Consider the following 21,915-nt stretch of genomic DNA (forward strand, 5'->3'; position numbering starts at 1 on the left):
CTCTCTGAGCCTGCAGTTTTGGGTCTCTCATACCAGAAGCATACATAGTAGAAAATGGGTTGAAATATGAGTCATGGGATCTGGATTCTAGTCCTGACTTTGTCATTAACTTGTAATATGATCTCAAGTAGTATGGTTCAATCTTTCTTCTAGACCACAGTTGGAGGTATTATGAAAGGGGGCTGGGGAGGAGGCTGTTGCGGCTGATTTCCTTCTGGACCAAAAGGTCTATTATTCTATCTTCCTCTTGATTATATTGGAGAGAAATGGACTAAAATAAACTAATTCATTATCCAGCTGCCAAACTGGCCTATTTCCCACAGTGTGATCTCCAGGCCTGGACCTGTCTCACTGTAGCACTGGCACAGAAGACACATCGGGCTTTCTACCTCTCTCCTGCAACTATGGGAAAAAAGACAAAGTTCACAGGCCACCAAAATGATGTCTACCTGATAGAAAGTTTAAACTAGAGAGAAAGGCAACATAATCACATCAACTCCTGACTTCAAGATTTCTAATGATATTGCTGCTGAGCATGTATTTATTCATATTCATTCAACCAAATTAACTACAGTTGGGTCATCCCAATGGCCTATACAACATCTCCACTTGAACATCTAATAGACATCCCTAATTTACGCCTGAAACAGAACTCTTGACCTCCATCTCCAAAATGCTTCTCCCTTCCTCCTGCCTTCCCCATGTCAGTAAATGGCCCTCTTCTCTACCACTTGCTTTCACAGAGACGACTGAGCTGTCATCCTTGATTCCTCCTTTCCCCTACATTACACCAGCAAGTCCTCATTGTCTCTACCTTCAAGATACACCTGGGCCAGGCCACCACTACTCATCACTGTCATGCCTTCATCCTAGCTCAAGGCACCTTCATCTTCTGACTAAAGCAGCCTCCCAATTAGGAGTCTTGCCTTCTACTCTCGCCTCACTCCACCCTGCAGCTAGAATGATCTCGAACACAAGTGGTTAAGTCAGTAACTTGCTCAAAACCATCCACTGGGTTTTGAGCAAGAATCAAAATCAAATTCCTCACCAAGGCCTAAAATGTCCCATATAACCTGGGCCCAGCTTATCCCTACCTCATCTTCTCTACTCCTCTTCTTTGCCTAGCAGCTTCAACCACCCTGTTGTTCCTCAACCAACCTACCGTGTTCCAACTCAGGACTTTTATACTTAATGAAGTCTCTGCTCCAATGTCACCTCCTCAAAAGGCCTTCCCTGATCATCCTTTCTAAAACAGCAACACACACACCAATCATCTGACTTCCAAGGTTATGCAATTTTTTTTTTTTTTAATTAAAACAGAGATAGGGTCTCCCTGTGTTGCCCAGGCTGGTCTCAAACTCCTGGGCTTAAGCAATCCTCCCACCTCGGCCTCCCAAAGTATTGAGATTACAGGAGTGAGTCACTGCAATCCTTATTCTCTCACTCTACTTTATTTTCTTCAGAATATTTATCACCTTCCAAAATTATGTTTCATTTCTACTCCACCCCCCAACCCCCAGTCTCCACTAAAATGTAAGCTTCAGAGTGAGAAGAAGTTCCTCTTATCTTTCATTACTCTATCCCTAGCTTCAGTAATAGTGTCTGGCACAGTATCTGTAGAATGAATGAATTTTCCCAGTCTCTATTATGTGCCAAAATATGCACTAGGTACTAGAGATACCTCCAGCTGTTGTCATCTCTCCTTCCCTTCACAGCCAAACCTTTGGGTAGTGTCCTCAATTTCTCATGTTCAGTCAGAATTTAACACATTGCAATCTGGGTCCAGCCCACTCCTTTGAAACTGCTCATTAAGTTCCACAACTTTCCCTATTCCAATGGCTCAAGCCAATGAACACGGCATTCTTTATCTTCTTGACCTTTCTGTAGTGCTATTGACCATATTCTTCTTCAGGAAAATCATCTTCTTAAGTTTCAACACCAATACTCTCACCTGGTCCTCCCATTCTCCAGGCTGTTCAGTTAGTTTCCTGCTCCTTCAATGCTCAATTCAGTTTCCTTATCTTCTCAATCCATGTATTTTCACCATCACTGAGCAATCACTCTACAACAATGGACACCTCTTAGCCTAGTCCTCATGTTCACATGTTCAAATCCTCCTGGACATCTCTACCTGGATGTCCCTCAGGCACCTCAAACCTAACATGCCAAAACCAAAGTCCCTTCTCTTTTCCCTGCTTCCTGCACCCACCCCTGAAAGCATGCTTCTCTGTCCTCTATATGCATCATGATGAATGGCAACGCCCAATTAATCAAGCCAGAAACCCAAGTTTTCTTAGACCTTTCATTCTTCCACAATCCCCATGCTTAATTGATCACCAGATATGACTCTTATTCACCTCTACAACTACAGCAATTATCTTTTCTTGTGGTAATGAAACTGTCTCCCTCCTATACCTTCCTCCCTGCAGATCCATCCTCCAAAGTGCTGTCTTTCAGAGCACAAAAATCAGATGTTACTCCCTGGCTTAAAATTACCTAAAAACTCACTCCTCATCACCCTACCCTCTTGACAAAGCTCATCTCCTGGCATTTGTCCCTCCCTTTCTGCCTCAGCAATGCTATCTATGCCTTCCCCCTACACCACAAGCCTGGCAATCCATCAACTATCATTATTTTTTGAGATGCCTTTATAAATTCACCATCAAAGTATGGAGCCTCTGTATCTGTTTTTTCCACTATATCTGGTAAATATAAATTTATTACAGTTCTTACTATACGGTATTATAATCACCTGTCTCATAGGACTGAAACTCCCTTTGTTTTTTTGTCACCAGTGCCCAGCACATCTCCACAGAGTAAGTTTTCAATACATATTTATTAGAAGAATCGATTAAAGCAGAGGTCAGCAAACTATGGCCCGTGGACAAATCTGGTCCCCTATCTGGTTTTGTACAACCTGCTAAGAATGGTTTTTACATTTTTAAATGATGGGGCGGGGGGAACTTAGAATAATATTTGGTGGTGCCTGAAAATTATATGAAATTCAAATTTCAGTGCCCATAAAGATTTACTAGATCATAGTCATGTTCATCTGTTTATACAAAGTCTCATGGCTGCTTTCATACTACAACAGCAGAGGAGAGTAACTGCAATCAAGACCATGTGGCCTACAAAGCCACATTTGCTATGTGGTTCTCCAAAGAAAAAGTCAGATGGCTTCTCAACTAAACATGAATGAACATGGGCTTTGGTCTGTGATAGTTTGATTAAAAATCCTGGCTTTCTCTCTTACTACCTATGGGACCTACGACAAATAACCTAATCTCTCTGAAACTCAACTTCCTAATTTGTAAAATGGAATAACATATGCCTTGCTGGGTGGATCTGAAATTTTAAGCCTTTAAACTGAGGTCTCTGCTGTAGGAACCAGTCTAAAAGTTCTTGGTACAGAGCTTAATGTTAAGAACCCAAACCCAGGTTTGAATTCCAGCTCTACCAAACACTGTGCCATCTTAGGGAAGGTACTTAACTTCTCAGTGCATTAATTTCCTCATCTATAAAACTGAGATAATGATACATATCTCATAGGACTGTTTAGAGAATTAAATGAGTTGGTACATGTGAAATGCTTACAACAGTGCCTGGCACATAGTAAGTATTCAATAAATATTAATATAGCAGATGCTTGGTTAATATTAGTTTCTCCCCTTGCTGTCTCTTCATCTACTCTACTTCCCACCCCCATTCCCAAGAAGCCTACTTTTTTTTTTTTTTGAAATGGAGTTTCACTCGTTGCCCAGGCTGGAGGGCAATGGCGCGATCTTGGCTCACCGCAACCTCTGCCTCCTGGGTTCAAGTGATTCTCCTGCCTCAGCCTCCCGAGTAGCTGGGATTACAGGCATGCGCCACCACACCCAGCTAATTTTGTATTTATTTATTTTTTTTTTAGTAGAGACGGCGTTTCTCCATGTTGGTCAGGCTGGTCTTGAACTCCCGACCTCAGGTGATCCGCCTGCCTCGGCCTCCCAAAGTGCTGGGATTAGAGGTGTGAGCCACTGCGCCCGGCAGAAGCCTACATTTTTAAAGGAAACAGACAAGTAAGTCAACACTCACATGACAAGTGCTATTATACTATAAAAGATGTCTTCCAAGTCAATACACAAGCAGGGTCCTCCTCTTAGCTCTCTGATTGGGCTGACCCTGACTCCTCTGTCTCTTGCTTCTAAATATGAACATACTTCTCCCTTCTCTATGCTTTCATCCTTAGAAATCTAGCCTATCCCCAGGCTTCAGTGAAGGCGGCTATGAAATTCTTAAATCTAGCCCCAATTTCTCTCCCCTGAACCCCAGAGTAGTATTTCCCACTTCTGATTTCTACCTAGTGGCCTACCATCACCTTAAATTCAAAATATCAAAAGCTGAAAATGATTCTTTTTCCTGTCTCTCCCCTCCTAGCTGCCCAATTTACTAGAAGAACCTGCAATTCTTCCAGCACTCTGGCTGGCTGTCCTGCAATTTATACTTTATTCCTTGCCCTCTCAACAATAAGCCTTTATCTTAAGGCATCTTTTTTCTTTCTGTTCCTAATTCAGATCCTTTTTATTTCAAGCTCAAGCTCATTCCAGCAAAAAGGTCTACAGGTCTCCCTGCTACAGGCACAGGCACCAATCTCTCACATGCTACCATACCAATCTGCTTCAGTGATACCAATTTTCATTGTTCTCTTTCTCTGCTTAAAACTTTTAATGCACTACTCCTTCCTCTGTCCCACAATCTGTATGGGAAAAGAACAAGACTGACCTTCACATGACAATCAAAATCCTTCACTTATCTACCTTGCTCCCACCTTCATTTATCTACCGTGATAAAAAATACCATCACCTTACATTTATGCAGTGCTTTATCTAATTTAGAAAACCTAACATGCACCGCCATTTCATCTTGACAAAGGCCTTAGAGAGTAGCTAAACAGGCATTAGTGTCCTTCTTTTACAGATGAGAAAACAGACTACTAGCACTGAACCCAAGTCTAAACAAATAAGTCCCTGTCCCACTTCACCCTTGGAACCTTAAGTAAGTCAATCAACCTTTCTTTCTTTTTTTTGAGATGGAGTCTCACTGTGTCGCCCAGGCTGGAGTACAGTGGCGTGATCTCGACTCACTGCAACCTCCGCCTCCCGGGTTCAAGAGAGTCTCCTGCCTCAGCCTCCCGAGTAACTGGGATTACAGGTGCCCACCACCACGCCTGGCTAATTTTTTTTTTTTTTTTTTTAAGTACAGACAGGGTTTCACCATCTTGGCCAGGCTGGTCTCGAACTCCTGACCTCGTGATCCACCCACCTTGGCCTCCCAAAGTGCTGGGATTACAGGCGTGAGCCACCGCACCCGGCCCAGCCTTTCTAATATACCTCACTCCCACTGCTAACATACGGGAGTCTTCTGTTCCAGAAACTCTGGTCTCCTCACTGTTGTCCCACCTACCTCTCTCCAACACACTGCATGTTTTCTTAGTTCTGCACTTTACCTCCTACATTCTCTCACTTGGCGGATCCCCTTCCCCCAACTCATCCTATAAAAATACGATACTTCTTCAAGTCTTGAGTTTAAATGCCACCCTAAGGAAATCTCTTCTCTGACACCCAAATAACACCTCATTCCACTTGCCAACACTACAGAACTTGTAGTAAATGAGCTGACACTTTTAATTGCCCCAGTCATACAAGGGTTATTTTATTTTAAATACTTAGACTTTATTGCTTCAGTCATACCACATACTTTAGGAGGAAAAATTCTAAGAGTTTTCTAAATGCCTCATAGTACTTATCATAATACCTTGCACATAAGGACCCAAAGTTTTAGGTTAGACATCCAAGGCCAGTGTTTTTCAATAGGAGGTGACAATCCATGAATAGAATGTGAAATCAATCTAGAAGGTCACAACTAGTATTTTGGTTTTTAATGAAGCAGAATAGAAAACAAGGTATATGTTTCAAAGTAGTGATAAGTACTATTTTGCATTACTCTTGCTTCATTACATATGTATGTGACTACTGCATCAGAATATAAAATATATTTCTGTGTTATATTTTTTTAAAAGTTTGAGAGCTGCTAACGTATGTAGATGACCTAGTTTCTAGGCCCAAGGGTTTTTTTTTTTTTTTTTTTTTGAGATGGAGTCTGGCTCTGTCACCCAGGCTGGAGTGCAGTGACACAATCTCGGCTCACTGCAACCTCCGCCTTCTGGTTTCAAGCTATTCTCCTGCCTCAGTCTCCCCAGTAGCTGGGATTACAGGCACCCACTGCCACGCCCAGCTAATTTTTGTATTTTTAGTAGAGACGGGGTTTCACCATGTTGGCCAGGCTGGTCTCAAACTCCTGACCTCGTGAGCCGCCTGCCTGGGCTTCCCAAAGTGCTAAGATTAGAGGCGTGAGCCACCGTGCCCGGCCAGGCCCAAGGGTTTTACATTCAAACTAGGAAGATTCACCTTCCACCAAACCCCACACCCTTCAGGAAACATCAGTTAAATAGAGTAACAGGGGTCAAGAAAGACAAAGCTTAAAAGAACGGTAAATGTAGGGAAAGTTTGTAAAGAAATGTTCTTAGAGATGTTTGGGACACAAACTGAGCATGTACTTTCCACCCTCTGCCATTTAGTTAGTCAAAAAGACCTTTCTATAGAAGCAGGGCTTCCGAAATGTGTTTCTCAAAGCATTCACAGTTCAACAGTCCTCAACACAGCCTACAATGCGAGGGTGTCCAAGATCTGGCTCGAACTACGCCAACTTCACTTCCTACCCCTTTCCACCCCAATCATTGCCCTCCAGCCACATGGCCTCTGTGCTGTTCCAAGAACATTCCAATTTCAGGACCTCTACACTTGCTGTATCCTCAGTCATATTTTTTTTTCCTTTAAATCTCTCTCATTTAACTATGGCTTTTCCTTAAATGTCCATCTTCAGATAGGCTTTTCTTGACCACCCTATCTAAAGTAGCCCATACTCTGGCCGGCCATGGTGGCTCATGCTTGTAATCCCAACACTTTGAGAGGCTGAGGCAAGGGGATTGAGCCCAAGAGTTAGAGGCCATCCTGGGCAACACAGTGAGGCCCCAACTTCACAAAATAAATAAATAATAGAAGTTTCTTTCTTTCTTTTTTATTGAGACAGAGTTTTACTTGCTGCCCAGGCTGGACTGGAGTGCAATGGCGCAATCTTGGCTCACCGCAACCTCTGCCTCCCGGGTTCAAGCAATTCTCCTGCCTCAGCCTCCCGAGTAGCTAGGATTATAGGCATGCGCCACCACACCCAGGTTATTTTGTATTTTTAGTAGTGATGGGGTTTCTTCATGTTGGTCAGGCTGGTCTCGAACTCCTGACCTCAGATGAGCCACCCACCTCAGCCTCCCAAAGTGCTGGGATTACAGGTGTGAGCCACCGTACCCAGCCTCTGCTCAGCTTCTTTAAATATAAAAGAAAGAAAAAAAATAAATAAAAGGGTCATGAAACCAGTGTATGTTAAAAAATAATTTTAAGGTGAAAAAGAAATGAAAAATCTAAGTTCTTAGGACAGAAACTGAAGCAGAAATCCACAGCCAAGTGTGATGGCTCACATCTGTAATCGTAGCACTTTGGGAGGCTGAGGCAGGAAAATTGCTTGAGCTCAGGAGTTTGAGACCAGCCTGGGCAACACAGCAAGACCCCATCCCTACAAAAAATACATATAGAGTGTGGGCTACTTTATTTACTTATTTTTTCAAAGAAACTTCTATTATTTATTTACTTATTTTGTGAAGATGGGGTCTTACCATGTTGCCCAGCTTTGTCTCAAACAATCCTCCTTCCTCAGCCTCCCAAAGTGCTGGGATTACAAGCATGAGCCACCATGGCCAGCCAGAGTATGAGCTACTTTAGACAGGGTTGTCAGCAAAAGCCTAGCAGACCCTCAACGCATAAATGTGAATATGTTTTTCAACTGAGGCATTTTTTAAATGAAAATTTAGCATTTGAATTAAAATATGCCGAATGTAAAATTTAAGATTTAAGACTTTGGCTGGGAATAGGGACTCACTCCTGTAATCCCAGCACTGTAGGAGACCAAAGTAGGATTGCTTGAGGTCAGGAGCTCAGGACCTGCCTGGACAACATAGGGTGACTCCATCTCTATAAAAAATACAAAAGTCAGCCGGACGCAGTGGCTCACGCCTGTAATCCCAACACTTCGGGAGGCCAAGGTGGGTGGATCACCTGAGGTTAGGAGTTCAAGACCAGCCTGGCCAACACAGTGAAACCCCATCTCAACTAAAAATACAAAAAAATTAGCTGGGTGTGGTGGCAGGTGCCTGTAATCCCAGCTACTCTGGGAGGCTGAGGCAGGAGAATTGCTTGAACCCAGGAGGTGGAGGTTGCAGTGAGCTGAGATCGCGCCATTTTACTCCAGCCTGGGCAACAAGAACGAAACTCTATCTCAAACAAACAAGCAAAAAACACAAAACAAAAGTTAGCCAGGTGTGGTGGCACACGTCTGTAGTCCTATCCACTCAGGAGGTTGAGGTGTGAGAATCTCTTGAGGATGGGAGGTCAAGGCTGCAGTGAGGTACGATCACACCCCCACACTCCAGCCTGGGCAACAGAGTGAGACTCTGTCTCTTAAAAAAAAAAAATTTAAGACTTTGTAAGAAAAAAATGTAAATATATCATAAACAATTCTATGTCAGTTACATGTTGAAATGGTATTTTGGATATATTGGGTTGTTATTTCATTAATAATTTCACCTCCTTTTTTAAAAATGTGGCTACCAGGGAATTTAAGATTATGTATGTGGCTTACATTAGATTTCTATTGGATAGCAATGGTCTACGCCAATTCTGCAAGTAGATTTGCTATTTCTCTTCCAATGGTGGCTTTTAAAAAGCTTGTAGAAAATATGATTTAGAATAATGAAGAAACATGAAAATATACAGCATGTCTGACTCAGAATGAAGACCCTTGATACTGATCTAATATAGGAACACTTGTATTTCTCATCTACTGTCACTTGACGTTCTTATCACCAGTTTTCCTAGAGAAGAGAAAATCAGTCCCACCTCTGTGACCACTATGTATATTCATATGTATAGCCATACAAACACACTGTATAATTTACATTGACTTAGAACCGCAATTAACTACATACAAATCCCTAACAGTGTCAGACTGAACATCAAGATCTTTGAACATGAAAACTACCTGGGTTCCCATTCACCATCCAACCATCCTCAACTCCCAGCATGTATTTCAATATTATAGAAAAGAAGGGCCGGGCATGGTGGCTCAGCCTGTAATCCCAGCACTTTGGGTGGCGGAGGCAGGTAGATCACCTGAGGTCAGGAGTCCAGGACCAGCCTGGCCAACATGGCGAAACCCCGTCTCTACTAAAAATACAAAAATTAGGGCATGGTGGTGCATGCCTGTAATCCCAGCTACTCGGGAGGCTGAGGCAGGAGAATCACTTGAACCCAGGAGGCAGAGGTTGCAGTGAGCCGAGATTGCGCCACTGCACTCCAGCCTGGGCGACACAGTGAGACTCTGGCTCAAAAAAAAAAAAAAAAAAAAAAAAGAAAGAAAATAAGGAACACATCTGTAACTCCTTTATATAATCCCTGCCTGCTCTACTTCAACATCCTTAACTCCTAATTTAGAAAACTTCTCTGCTTACACTGCCAAACCTCTACAACCACAGAGGACACCAAAGGAGAATACTGGTGGAACAAGAACAGTAGGGTACAGGTATTCACCCCAATAGTTGTTAGTTATCTAACCATTCACAAAAACCCGTAACACAAAAAACTACACTGAACACAAAAATAAATGTTTAATCCCTTTAGCTCTTTTCTAAGTATCAAAAGATAATCACAAATCTATGAGGAATTGCCAGGCACAGTGGCTCACGCCTGTAATCCCAGCACATTGGGAGGCAGAGGCAGGCGGACCAATTAAGGTCAGAGGTTCGAGACCAGCCTGGATAACATGGTGAAACTCTGTCTCTACTAAAAAAAATACAAAAATTAGCTGGGCATGGTAGTGGGCGCCTGTAATCTCAGCTACTCAGGAGGCTGAGGCAGGAGAATCATTTGAACCTAGGAGGCGGAGGCTGCAGCTGAGCTGATACTGTGGTACTGAACTCCAGCCTGGCCGACAGAGCCAGACTCCATCTCAAAAAAACAAACAAACAAACAAACAAAAAGCCTGGAGAATAAGACAGGAGTGCTGCTGGAGAGACCCTTTACTTTGCTGAGTAGGGAGGATGATAGAGTCTCAAAGGAACAATAAAAGTCATAACCAAATAATAAGTTATAATCAAATATACCTGTGACTGTTCCAAGTCAACTCATCAACCTAGTACTCTAAAAAGTGACTCTCCTAATGAAAATCCTCTTACTGTAGAAAAAGTTGATATCATGACACTGGTACTGAGTACCAGCAAAAGAGATTTAAAAAACATTAAAATTCAACAGAAAAGGCCAGGCGCGGTGGCTCACGCCTGTAATCCCAGCACTTTGGGAGGCCAAGGTAGGTGGATCACGAGGTCAGGAGATCGAGACCATCCTGGCTAACACGGTGAAACCCTGTCACTACTAAAAATACAAAAAATTAGCCGGGCGCGGTGGCAGGTGCCTGTAGTCCCAGCTACTCGGGAGGCTGAGGAAGGAGAATGGCATGAACCCGGGAGGCGGAGCTTGCAGTGAGCCGAGATCGCGCCACTGCACTCCAGCCTGGGCAACAGAGTGAGACTCTGTCTCAAAAAAAAAAAAAAAAAAAAAAAATTCAACAGAAGATAATGTGCAAACCTAATTAGTCATGATATCAAGATGCTTCATCCACTTATTCTTCTGCTATTTCTTCTAGCTGAAGGTAATACAACTGACCCACTCTTCGGATTTCAGTTTTTTTTTTTCTAGTAGCAGTGATCAAGTTACAGGGATCCACCCATACTTCTTTGCCAGTACCCCCGTGGCCACTGGCAAAGTTTGATGGACTGCTGGCTGGCACTGTGGCCATAGAAGAGATGAGACTAGGCTGGGTGTGGTGCTTCACACCTATAATCCCAGCACTTTGTGAGGCCAAGGCAAGAGGATCGCTTGAGCCCAAGAGTTCAAGACCAGCCTGGATGACACAATGAGACCCTATCTCTACAAAAATTTCAAAAATTATTCAGGCGTGGTAGCACATGCCTGTACTCCCAGCTACTTGGGAGGCTGAGGCAGGAGGATCACTTAAGCCCAAAGGTTGAGGCTGCAGTAAGCCTTGTTTATGTCACTGCACTCCAGTCTGGGTGACAGAGTGAGACCCGGCCTCAAGACAAAAAAAAAAAAAAAAAAAAGAGATGAGGCTAATTGACTGTGTATATGAATTGGATGAACTCATAATTCTACTTTGCTACAACTCAGAGAGCCAACAACTAAAAACAATTCTACAGGCAGTTACCATGGTTAACAAACACCAAGAGGGCCATCAGGGATGTAGCAGAGAGGCAATGGTGGAAGGTGTCTAACAAGGCAATTCATTCATCTCTTGTTCATTTCATTGGGCAGTGTTTTCACTTCCTGGTACCCAGCTCTCAAGACATTCCATCAGGCGTGAGAGCTGGTTTTCTGTTTCCAACATCCTGTAGCTACAGATCCATTTCCAAGCTTCACACCCACCTTGCCTGTCTTTCCTCTGCCAACACCCACCTGGCCACTGGTCCTTACCAACCCAAGAACAGCCTATCTTTTCCTGGCTCCTCACTTCCTTCTCATGTAATCTAGGTAATATGTTCCTTTAGGAAACTGTCTGCCTTATCCCAGATCTTTAACATAAATCAAGACATGGCTAACATATAAAAATAACTAGCTGGGCACAGTAGCTCATGCCTGTAATCCCAGCACTTGGGAGGCTGAGGTGGGCAGATCACCTGAGGTCAGGAGTTCGAGACCAGCCTGACCAACATGGACAAACCCTGTCTCTATAAAAACACAAAATGAGCCAGGCATGGTGGCGCATGCCTGTAATCCCAGCTACTCGGGAGGCTGAGGCAGGAGAATCGCTTGAACCCAGGAAGTGGAGGTTGCGGTGAGCTCAGATCGCGCCATTGCACTCCAGCCTGGGCAACAGGAGCGAAACTCCATCTCAAAAAGCAAACAAACAAAAATTAGCCAGGCATGGTGGTACATGCCTGTAATGCAGCTACTTGGGAAGCTGAGGCAGAATTTATTGAACCTGGGAGACAGAGGCCGCAGTGAGCCGAGATCATGCCACTGCTCCAGCCTGGATGACAGAGTGAGACTCTGTCTCAAAAAAAACCCCAAATACATTGTGCACATGTACCCTAAAACTTAAAGTATAAAAAAAAAAAACCCCAAAAAACCAAAAGACAAAAAACCTAGGCAAATATATATGATAGATATCATAAAGTTGATGTTTTGAAAAGTAAGTTATGATGCATGGATTTCTTTTAAAAAGGTTGCAAAGCTTAATATGAAGGGATCTGTTTAGTTATTTCACATCATAAGTTTCATAAGCTGCTATTGTGAAAAAGTTACCATCTTACAAGACTGCTGCTAAGGCTGGGCGCGGTGGCTCATGCCTGTAATCCTAGCACTTTGGGAGGCCGAGGCGGGTGGATCACCTGAGGTCGGGAGTTCAAGACCAGCCTGACTAACATGGAGAAACCCTCTATCTACTAAAAATACAAAATTAGCTGGGTGAGTTGGCGCATGCCTGTAATCCTAGCTACTCGAGAGGCTGAGGCAGGAGAATCACTTGAACCTGGGAGGTGTAGGTTGCGGTGAGTTGAGATCGCCTCATTGCACCCCAGCCTGGGCAACAAGAGCAAGGAAAGAAAAAAAAAAAAGATTGCTGCTAAAACATCTTAAAATCTCAGACTAAAAGGAATCTCTTCCAAATTGAGTTCCCAATTTGAAACAAGAACATGTAGTTATGTTTTACTACATTTTAACTTAAACATGAATGTAAAAATATGGGAAATGAGCTTCAAAATGAACTTTAAATGAAATTATGAAATCAAAGACCCCAGAAATTAAAATGTGATTCATTTTCCCATAAATTTACATTCTTATATATTCTCTATTGAAAGTCAAGGTAAATGTAATTTACGATTTATTCAAACTGAAAAAGTTGCTGGGCATGGCAGCTCACACCTATAATCCCAGCACTCGAGAGCTGAGGTGGGAGAATCACTTGAGCCCAGGAGTTTGAGACCAGCCTAGGCAATACTGGAAGATCCAGTCTCTACAAAAAAGAAAAAAAAAAAAAGTCGGGTGTGGGGCGCACACCTGTGGTCCGACCTGCTACGGAGGCTGAAGTGGGAGGATTCTTTGAGCCTGGGAGGTCAATGCTGCAGCGGGCTATGCTGGTGCGCAGCATGGGCGACAGAGACCCTGTCTCAAAAACAAAAAACTAACTGAAAAAGTCTTCAGAATGTCATAATCTGTTAACAGATTACAGTTAAAGTACAATAAGTTGTAAGAAGACCTGATGGTAAGGATCTTATCAGTGGGAGTCCACTTACATTTCTATAGGGAGGCAAAAGGCACCGCATTAAAATCACATGCTAATTACCAATCTTGGCTTTGCAGTCCCCAAATCCCGAAACCAAATTATTTCTGTCTATATGTGTGCTTCAGTGGCAGATAACATTTTTTGAGAGGAGAAAATTAAGGCTAGGAGCAATGGCTCACACCTGTAATCCCAACACTCTGGGAGGCTGAGATGGGAGGATCACTTGAGCCTGGGAGATGGAGGTTGCAGTAAGCCAAGATCCCACCAATGTACTCTACTCTAGCCTGGGCAACAGAGAGTAAAAAAAAATAATAATAAAAAAGGAGAGAGAGAGAGAGAAAATTAGAATCTACTAAGAAAAGAGTGGTACAACTTTCAAAAAGTTGGAGCTGCCATTCTACAATGTATACATATTTCAAAACATCATGTTATACATGATAAATATATACAATTTTTGCCAATTAAAAAAATAAAAACAAAAAAAGTTGGGACTAACTAGATTAATGGCCTATGTAGTCTTGTATTTTACATTTTAAAAATAAATAGTATCAGATACTTCTGAAACTAGCATAACAATATGACCACCTGCTCATTTATCCACTATCATTTTTACATGTGAAAATCTTCAAAAAGCTAGAGAAATTATAAATCAGATAAAGATAAGGACTCTACTTGAAATCTCAATTTTTTTTTTTTTTTTTTTTTAAGAAATAGGGTCTCTCAGCCTCCCATCTAGCTGGGACTACATGTGCACATCACTGCAACCGGCTTGAAATCTCAAACAATTTTACCCAAAATCAAAAGTAGCCCAGAAAGAGTTAAGAAGGTGCCGGGCGCGGTGGCTCATACCGGTAATCCCAGCACTTTAGGAGGCTGAGGTGGGTGGATCACTTGCGGTCAGGAGTTCGAGACCAGCCTGGCCAACATGGTGAAACCTGTCTCCATTAAAAATAGAAAAATTAGCTAGTAGCAGTGGCAGGTGCCTATAATCCCAGCTACTTGGGAGGCTGAGGCAGGAGAATCACTCGAACCCGGGAGGTGGAGGATGTAGTGAGACAAGATCACGCCACTGCATTCCAGCCTGGGCGACAGAGCGAGACTCTGTCTTAAAAAAAAAAAAAAAAAAAAAAAAAGAGTTAAGAAGGCACTCAAGAAAAAAGTGCTAGAATCACAGTAGAGTACCTCTCTGAAATTTGACAAAATTAGTAAAAGTTGGCAATTACTTTGTCATCAGTGTTTACCCCTTCCTTATGGCATGTTTCACAATGCACTGCGGAAGCTACGTAAAAAATGCATCTTTCTCGCCAGACTTAAAAGTAAGGAGCTGCATCTTATTCACTTAGCCCCACATTCCTTGGAACCTAGCAGACTGCCTTACACATAGTAGTGACTGAAAGGTTGAATGATTTAAGGCGACACATGTACCTAGATCCAGGTAATCAATTAGGCTCTAATCTATGCAAGAACATTCATGATTTCATTTTAGCTAATAAGCAGTGAGCAATTTGTTAAGTTGCTTTTTTTAATTTGGAAAGCTTTAAAAGTAGATTTTAAGCTCTGAATAACATACTTACATTTTAAATGTATTTGAAAGTATGATAGTGAGACATTGAAAAAAATACATCAAGATAAAAAATGATTGGGTTCACTGTGAACTAGACAGTGTTGGCAGGGTGAACAGAAAGTGGGTGCTAAAGTCTATAAAATGTTAACATGACAAGAACACCACAAAGTGAGTTAAAAGTGGCCCTACAATTCTCACTGGAAAAGTATTAACGGGCAAACAGGAAAAATGTAGAGTACTGCCATCTCCACTAAGGGTCTGGAGGGTGGGGAACCTGTTGCCCACTCCTGAGGAACAATTATTTCCATTCCTCATGGTGCTGCTGAAAAGTGAAGTACGGAGGAGCTGGTTCAGTCTGTGAACTCATTTCCCATTACCCAAAGAAAATGATGGAATACCAAGCTGACTCTTGATAGTTCAAGCTCTATCAACTCTCTAAAGCACCAGTCTAGGGCAGAGGTAAAGTAAGGCAAACTACAGCCCTCAGGCCAAATCCAACCACCACCATTTTTTTTTTTTTTGGAGACGGATTCTCACTCTGTCGCCCAGGCTGGAGTGCAGTGCCACGACCTCAGCTCACTGCAAACTCCACCTCCTGGGTTCAAGCAATTCTCTGCCTCAGCGTGAGCCACCGGGCGTGAGCCACCACGGCCTGTCCACCACCAGCTTTTATATAGCCCGAAAGTTAAGAATGGTTATTTGTATTTTTGAATGGTGGGGGTGTCAAATGACAAATCATATTTCATGACACATGAAAATTATATGAAATTTGGCCAGGTGCGGTGGCTTACGCCTGTAATCCCACCACTTTGGGAGGCCGAGGCCGGCGGATCACGAGGTCAGGAGTTTGAGACCACCCTGGCCAACATGGTGAAACCCCATCTCTACTAAACAAAATACAAAAATTAGCCGGGCGCAGTGGTGGGCGCCTGCAATCCCAGCTACGCGGGAGGATGAGGCAGGAGAATCACTTGAACCCGGGAGGTGCAGGTTGCAGTGAGCCAAGATCACGCCACTGCACCCTAGCCTGGGCAACAGAGCAAGACTGTGTCTCAAAAAAAAAAAAAAAAAAAAAAATATATATATATATATGAAATTAAAATGTCAGTGTCCACAAATAAAGTTTTAATTGGAACAGAGCCATGATCTTTCAATCACAGGTTGTCTATAGCTGCTTTCGTACTATTACAGCTCGCTAAGCCTGCAATGTTTGCCACCTAGCCCTTTACAGAAGAAGCATGCTGAACCCCGGACTAGAGCATCTCTCTATGCTCCTGGTTGCATTGCCTTTCTCAGAGGCACTGCTTCACAAGGTTGAGCCTTCAAGCTTGACAGGTGTCCATCTGAGGACTGTGTCGTCCAAAGTTACATTAATAAAATCATAGGATTTAGTGTAATTCATTAGGGTGGGTACAAAGACAAAGTAACATATTACCTGCACACACAAGGCCCTGAAAAGGAAGCACCAAGCAAGTACAACATGATAGGCTTGTTCAAACCTTTTACCAGACTATTATATCCAGTTCAGGATCACACTACTGAAAGGAAATGAGAACTACAGAGAATTTGGAGGTGGATAGATGACTGAGAGTGCAAAAATTACACCACTAAAGAAACACTGAGGCTGGGCGCGGTGGCTCACGCCTGTAATCCCAGCATTTTGGGAGGCCAAGGCGGGTGGATCACCTGAGGTCAGGAGTTCAAGACCAGCCTGACCAACATGATGAAACCCCATCTCTACTAAAAATACAAAAATTGGATGGGTGTGGTGGCAGGCGCCTGTAATCCCAGCTACTTGGGAGGCTGAGGCAGGAGAACTGCTTGAATCTGGGAGGTGGAAGTTGCAGTGAGCCGAGATCACGCCACTGCACTCCAACCTGGTGACAGAGTGAGACTCCAGCGCAAAAAAAAAAAAAAAGAAAGAAAGAAAGAAAGAAAGAAAGAAAGAAATGCTGAAAGAAATGGGATTCTTTGGCCCAAAAAAGGGAAAGGTAAGAAAAGAACTAATAGCAAGGGTGCCAAACACTGTATTTACTGATAGGTCAAAGTCTTACTGATGACAATAATGACAGTCTGAACTAATATTCCACAAAATATGTATCTAATGAGTTAAATGTGATTCGTGAGACTGCTATTCCTGTCTTAGGCCATAAACTAGACCCTTGAAAGAGAATCACTTGTCGAATACTGCACTATAAGTCTTCAACAGATGTATTTAGGTATGTTCCTTTTTCATTAGGTATGTTCTATTTTCTGACATTAACATAAGTTACTAGGAAAGGTATGCTACTAGTGTGCTGAGGTTCAGCAATATTCAAGTAACTAAAAGGTAATATAAGTTTCATAACCACACACCTTTGCACAGGACCAAATGGGGGGAAATGGGCTTAAATTACAGAATATATGTTACATTCAAGAATGTTCCAAATATGAGATTTTAATTACTCTAACAGAGCACTGGGGGTGAAGGAATTTTCTTCCCAGGACACTTCAATTAGAATGCTCGTCTGGAACTATCTGTATGCTTTCCTAGACCAAGGAGAATGGGTCTGAAACACTCTTCCATGGCTGTGATTCTCTAACTAACCCTCCCAGTTTTCAAGAGTAAGAGAGCTTGCAGCCATTGCTCACTTTTGTTTTGTCTTGAAGGTGGTCAATGTACACAGGACTACAGTTTAAGATAAACTTTAATATCCCAAATTGAAAACCGATTATAACTTTAATTACGAGTTTTGAAAATTACAGAGATAAGAATACATTTCGATTAAGCAGACGAAGTGGGGAAAAGAGGCATAGCTTCCTACTTCTGTGTCCCTTTCAATGAGGCTAGGTACCTCATTATTTCAAAATGCCCAACACTTGAACACTGTAAGTACTCAGCAAATGCTTTGCGAAGAAAATATGGTATATTTCATATTAGTTTTGTAACTTTTAAAATACAGAATCGTTGAACACAGAATGTTGAGTCAATTTCAACGCTGCAATTAGTAATGCGAATTTTGAAACTTGTTCTAAATACAATTTTAATCAATCTGAGTTTTTCAGTCTTGAAATTCTAAGGTCCGTATTTCCCAAAGAATATCCTTCCCATAGTGCTAAGCACACACTAAACTGACTCACTAAACTTTCTCCACTCCTACATCACCTATACAGGATTTTAAAATCCGGAGTACACAAACTTTCAAGCCACTTCTACAATCTTGTATTAACCTTAGGACAAACTTTTCGCCAAGACTCTTAACACTTTTTATCCAAAAACCTGTAGTAGTGAAACAAAGAAAACACAACCCCCTCCTTCTTTTCTAAACCATATGGCAATAAATTAAAGTTAACTTATTTCTTACCAGCTCAAAGCCTATACATCGAGCCTAAACATTTGTCTCTTTGTGCCCTGGGACTGGGCTTAGAGCTGTCTGCTTATTTGCAACTGTACTCCAATCGTGTTTTAAAATGGCAAAACAAGGTCCAAAACGACCCCCGACCATGAACAGACCTCACCATCGTCATTTTCCAAAACCTGGTCTGGTAGGCAGCACATGCCGGCGAGGGCACCAGGGCCGCGGGGAGCGAGCCCTGCTCCGCCTGGGTGACTGAGCAGGGAGTTTGCTTGCTGCGGCGGGGTGGGATCCACCCCGGGAACTTGGTTACCCGAGCCCAGGGACGCGCCGAGGCCTAGCCGCGAGGCCGGGGCGGGCTCCAGGCGGCGAGGGCTTCCCGTCCCCTGGCCGCAGAGCCTTCCCGCCAGCCCCGCGGTCGCCCGCAGGCGGGGACACTCGCCGTCGTCTCCCGGCGACCGGACGCGCCTGCCGGGTCCCGGGCCGGCTCTTTTGCCTCCTGCTGCCGCCCGCGGCCCGGCTCTGCGACCACACCGGGCTCTTCCGGGGCGGCGGGAGCGCTAGGCCGCGCTGGGGCCCGCGGCTCCTGAACCGGCCGGGCGGGCCTTGGCGTCCGGTATCAGTCCCGAGGGCCGAGCTCCCGCCGGTAACGGGCCCCGCCGCCTCCCCTCCCCCTCCGCCCCATGACAGTGCAAACCCTCCGGCCGCCCGGGCCGCCCCGCCTCCAGCACCAGGCCCAGCTAAGGGCCGCGGCCGGGGCGGCAGCGGCGCCGCGGCTCTCCGCCCTCGCTCGCTCGCTCCCGGGTCCAGCGCCTCGGGCCCGGCTCGGGCTCGGCCAAAGTCTCCGCCGCTTCCCGGCCGCCCTCCGCCGCGCCCGGCCCAGGCGGGGTAGGCCGAGGCCCGGGCGGTGCGGGTGGGGGCGGGGGCTCCTCTCACCTTCATGTCGGGACATCCTAGTTCAGACGGTGGCGGCGCGGCCCCTCCCGGGCTCCGGCTGCAGTGTCCCCCGCGGGGTCCCGGCGCTGCCCGCGCCGGCCGGCCGACTCCCACTCGACTCCCGGGCTCGGCCGCGGGGGCGGGGTGGGCAGGGGAGCGCTCCCGCGGCGGCGGCGGCGGCGGGGAGGCGGCGCGGGGCGGGAATGGGGCCGGGCCTGGTCGGGGCTGAGCTCCTCCAGGAGGCGGGTCCGACGCCGCAGCTCCGCCGGCGCCCGCCGTGACTCCGGTCACTCTCGGGCCTGCCGGCTCCCGGCAGCGGCGCGGCGCTCCGCAAATCCCGCTCCTCCCCTCCCCCGGCCCACCCCCCGCCCCTCTCCCCCGGCTCCCGGCCGCCGCCTCCTCCTCCTCCTCTTCCTCCTCCTCCGCCTCCTTCCGCCGCCCGCACGCCAGCCCCGCCTCTCGCTGCCCTCGCCGGGCCCAGCCGCCCGGAGGCCCCGCGGCCGGCGGTCGCGACGGGGGCGACGCGGCGACGGCGGCTCGGGGCGCGGCGCTTGCCCGCGCTAGCCAGCAGGCCGCGATCGGGCGCCCGTGCCCAGCCTCGGCCTGGCCGCCGCCGCCGCCGCCGCGCCGCGCGTAGGGAGGAAGAGGAAATGCCCGGCGCCGGCTCCCGCTGCTCACCGGCGCGGCCCGAGGGGCGCCCGCCCGCCACGCCGCCCCTAGCCCCGCCTGGGGCGGGCCTAGGCTGGGCTATAGGGGCCAGGGCCTTGGGCTGGGCCGGCCGCGGGAGGTGGGTGCTTCTCGGCGGCGAGCTGCGACTCGGAGAGACTCCTGTCCGCAGGTGCATGGCTTCCGGGCGGGCCTCGGGCAGCGAGCTCCGGGCCCACTGAGAGGCCGCGGACCGCCTGGGGACTTGTGTTTGTGTGTATTTTAAGCCAACAGCCCAGAAGGGGAAGGCGACTGGCCCCCGGTCTTCGCCATTGTTTCCCGGCCGGGTTACTGGCGGTCGGGAGGGAAGCCAGGAGGCTGCCGGGCTCCGAGGCCGATTCCTTGCGAACCATCTCCGTTAAAGACTCCGCGCCGGGCAGCCCGGGAGTCCGGCGGTACCTGCGCAAACTTTGTCCCAGCGCCTTGGCTCACCGTGAATGCCCTGCCTTGAAAACTTGGAGTTTTTTGTTTCCTGAAAGTGGTCTGCTTTTCCGATTTTATCTGTGTTTTCCATTTTTACCTTCTTATTGTCAACTTTGTTTTCAGGCATTATTAATTCAACAAATCTTTGTACTGCCCCTTACCACGTGTCGATGGTTCCGTGGTTTGGTGGAAATAGATCGCGCTTTGAAGTCAAGACGGATCGGCCATGGAATTTTGGCTCTGAGATCCTCTGTGTAACCGTGGACGAGCTACAAGGCCTGCTGAGCCTCCATTTGTCTGGTTTTTGTGGTTGTTTTAATTTATCTTTTTCCATTTGAAGTTGTGGGTTTTGCATAAAATTGAACTGTTACCAGGCTAAGTCAACTGAAATTGGAATCTGGGGTACTGCTTGCTTTGAGGTTACTCTTATACTGTCCACCATTCGCTGGCTGTGTGATCTCTTAACCTCTCTGTGCCCTGACTTTTCTATCTTTAAAATGGACGTAACAACAGAGGTTTAATAATAAGAGGTTTGGAGGTTAAGTGCTAAAATGCATATAAAATACCTAGCACAGGACACAGTAAAAAGATTGTTACCGTATTTCATTGAATCTGGTTTTAAGACACTTCCTGATTTCAAAGAAACTAAAAGCTCATCTTGAAGTCCAGGAAGTAGGTTTTGGGTCACTCAGAACTCCCAAGGGACTGTATTTGGTAGTAACTGGTGATAAACAAACTGGAGTTTAAATGAGGACTTTGTCACCAGAGATATTTTTATTGCCTGTATGGAGCTCCTGCACAAATTTATTCCATTTCTCTTGTAGAAAGAGATCCAACCTGGCCGTAAATGGGGTGTGGTGGAGTAGAAAAAAGAGTATTAAGTAAAGCTAGTTAACGTTTATTGAATGCTTACCCTGTGTCGATGCCTTTCTGAGCATTTTACGGTGTTGGCATATGTGATCCTGGGTATCAGGAGCCTCAATTTCTTGGGCTGTAAAAATGGGGAGAACAACGCTGATCCCATTGTCTCCTGATGGGTAAGTGATGTCTATAAATAAATTGTATAGAGATTAAGGCATTATCAGTGCTGTAGTCTAATAAAATGGTGGAGCAGATAGGAAAGCCTACAACAGTACTCAACTGCAGGAGGGACTAAGAGTAAATATAGAGATTTCATTTGCTTGGTTTTGCAAAGGGTTAGCTAACTAAACAGATAACTTTGTTTTTGACAGTTACTTCATTTTTTTCAGTCAGGCAAGAGTAAGGAGAGAGTAACTAAACCATTTTTTTTCCTCTTTAAATAAGAGTAAGCAGAAATATTATGGTTATTTGGGGTTTTCATGACCTTCATTCAGTTAGCAGTCAGGCTGTTCAATTTAAAACAACCTTTTGCTTGCTGCCCTGCCATATGGGAAATTTCATTTCCAAAAAAAGGATTAATTTCCAGCCTGG

At 45.3% G+C, this 21,915-nt stretch overlaps 1 protein-coding gene and 1 long non-coding RNA gene across 2 annotated transcripts in view; both read right to left on the minus strand.

Moving 5' to 3' along the window:
- Positions 1-21,915, minus strand: part of LOC134728598 (basic proline-rich protein-like) — an 81,152-nt gene that overhangs the window by 35,405 nt on the left and 23,832 nt on the right. The window contains exons 3-4 of the mRNA XM_063594526.1: positions 21,377-21,454; positions 19,336-20,082 (exon numbers count right to left, since the gene is read on the minus strand). Coding sequence (XP_063450596.1) covers positions 19,336-20,082; positions 21,377-21,454 — 825 coding nt within the window. The remainder of the gene's footprint in view (positions 1-19,335; positions 20,083-21,376; positions 21,455-21,915) is intronic.
- LOC134728638 (uncharacterized) lies at positions 1,117-19,297 on the minus strand. The gene is made up of 2 exons (XR_010109252.1): positions 18,563-19,297; positions 1,117-13,784 (listed from the first exon to the last, which is right to left on the minus strand). It is a non-coding gene; the product is annotated as an uncharacterized LOC134728638 (long non-coding RNA).

The sequence above is a fragment of the Pan paniscus genome, chromosome 12 (assembly GCF_029289425.2).
Source record: "Pan paniscus chromosome 12, NHGRI_mPanPan1-v2.0_pri, whole genome shotgun sequence".
Taxonomy (NCBI): Eukaryota; Metazoa; Chordata; class Mammalia; order Primates; family Hominidae; genus Pan; species Pan paniscus.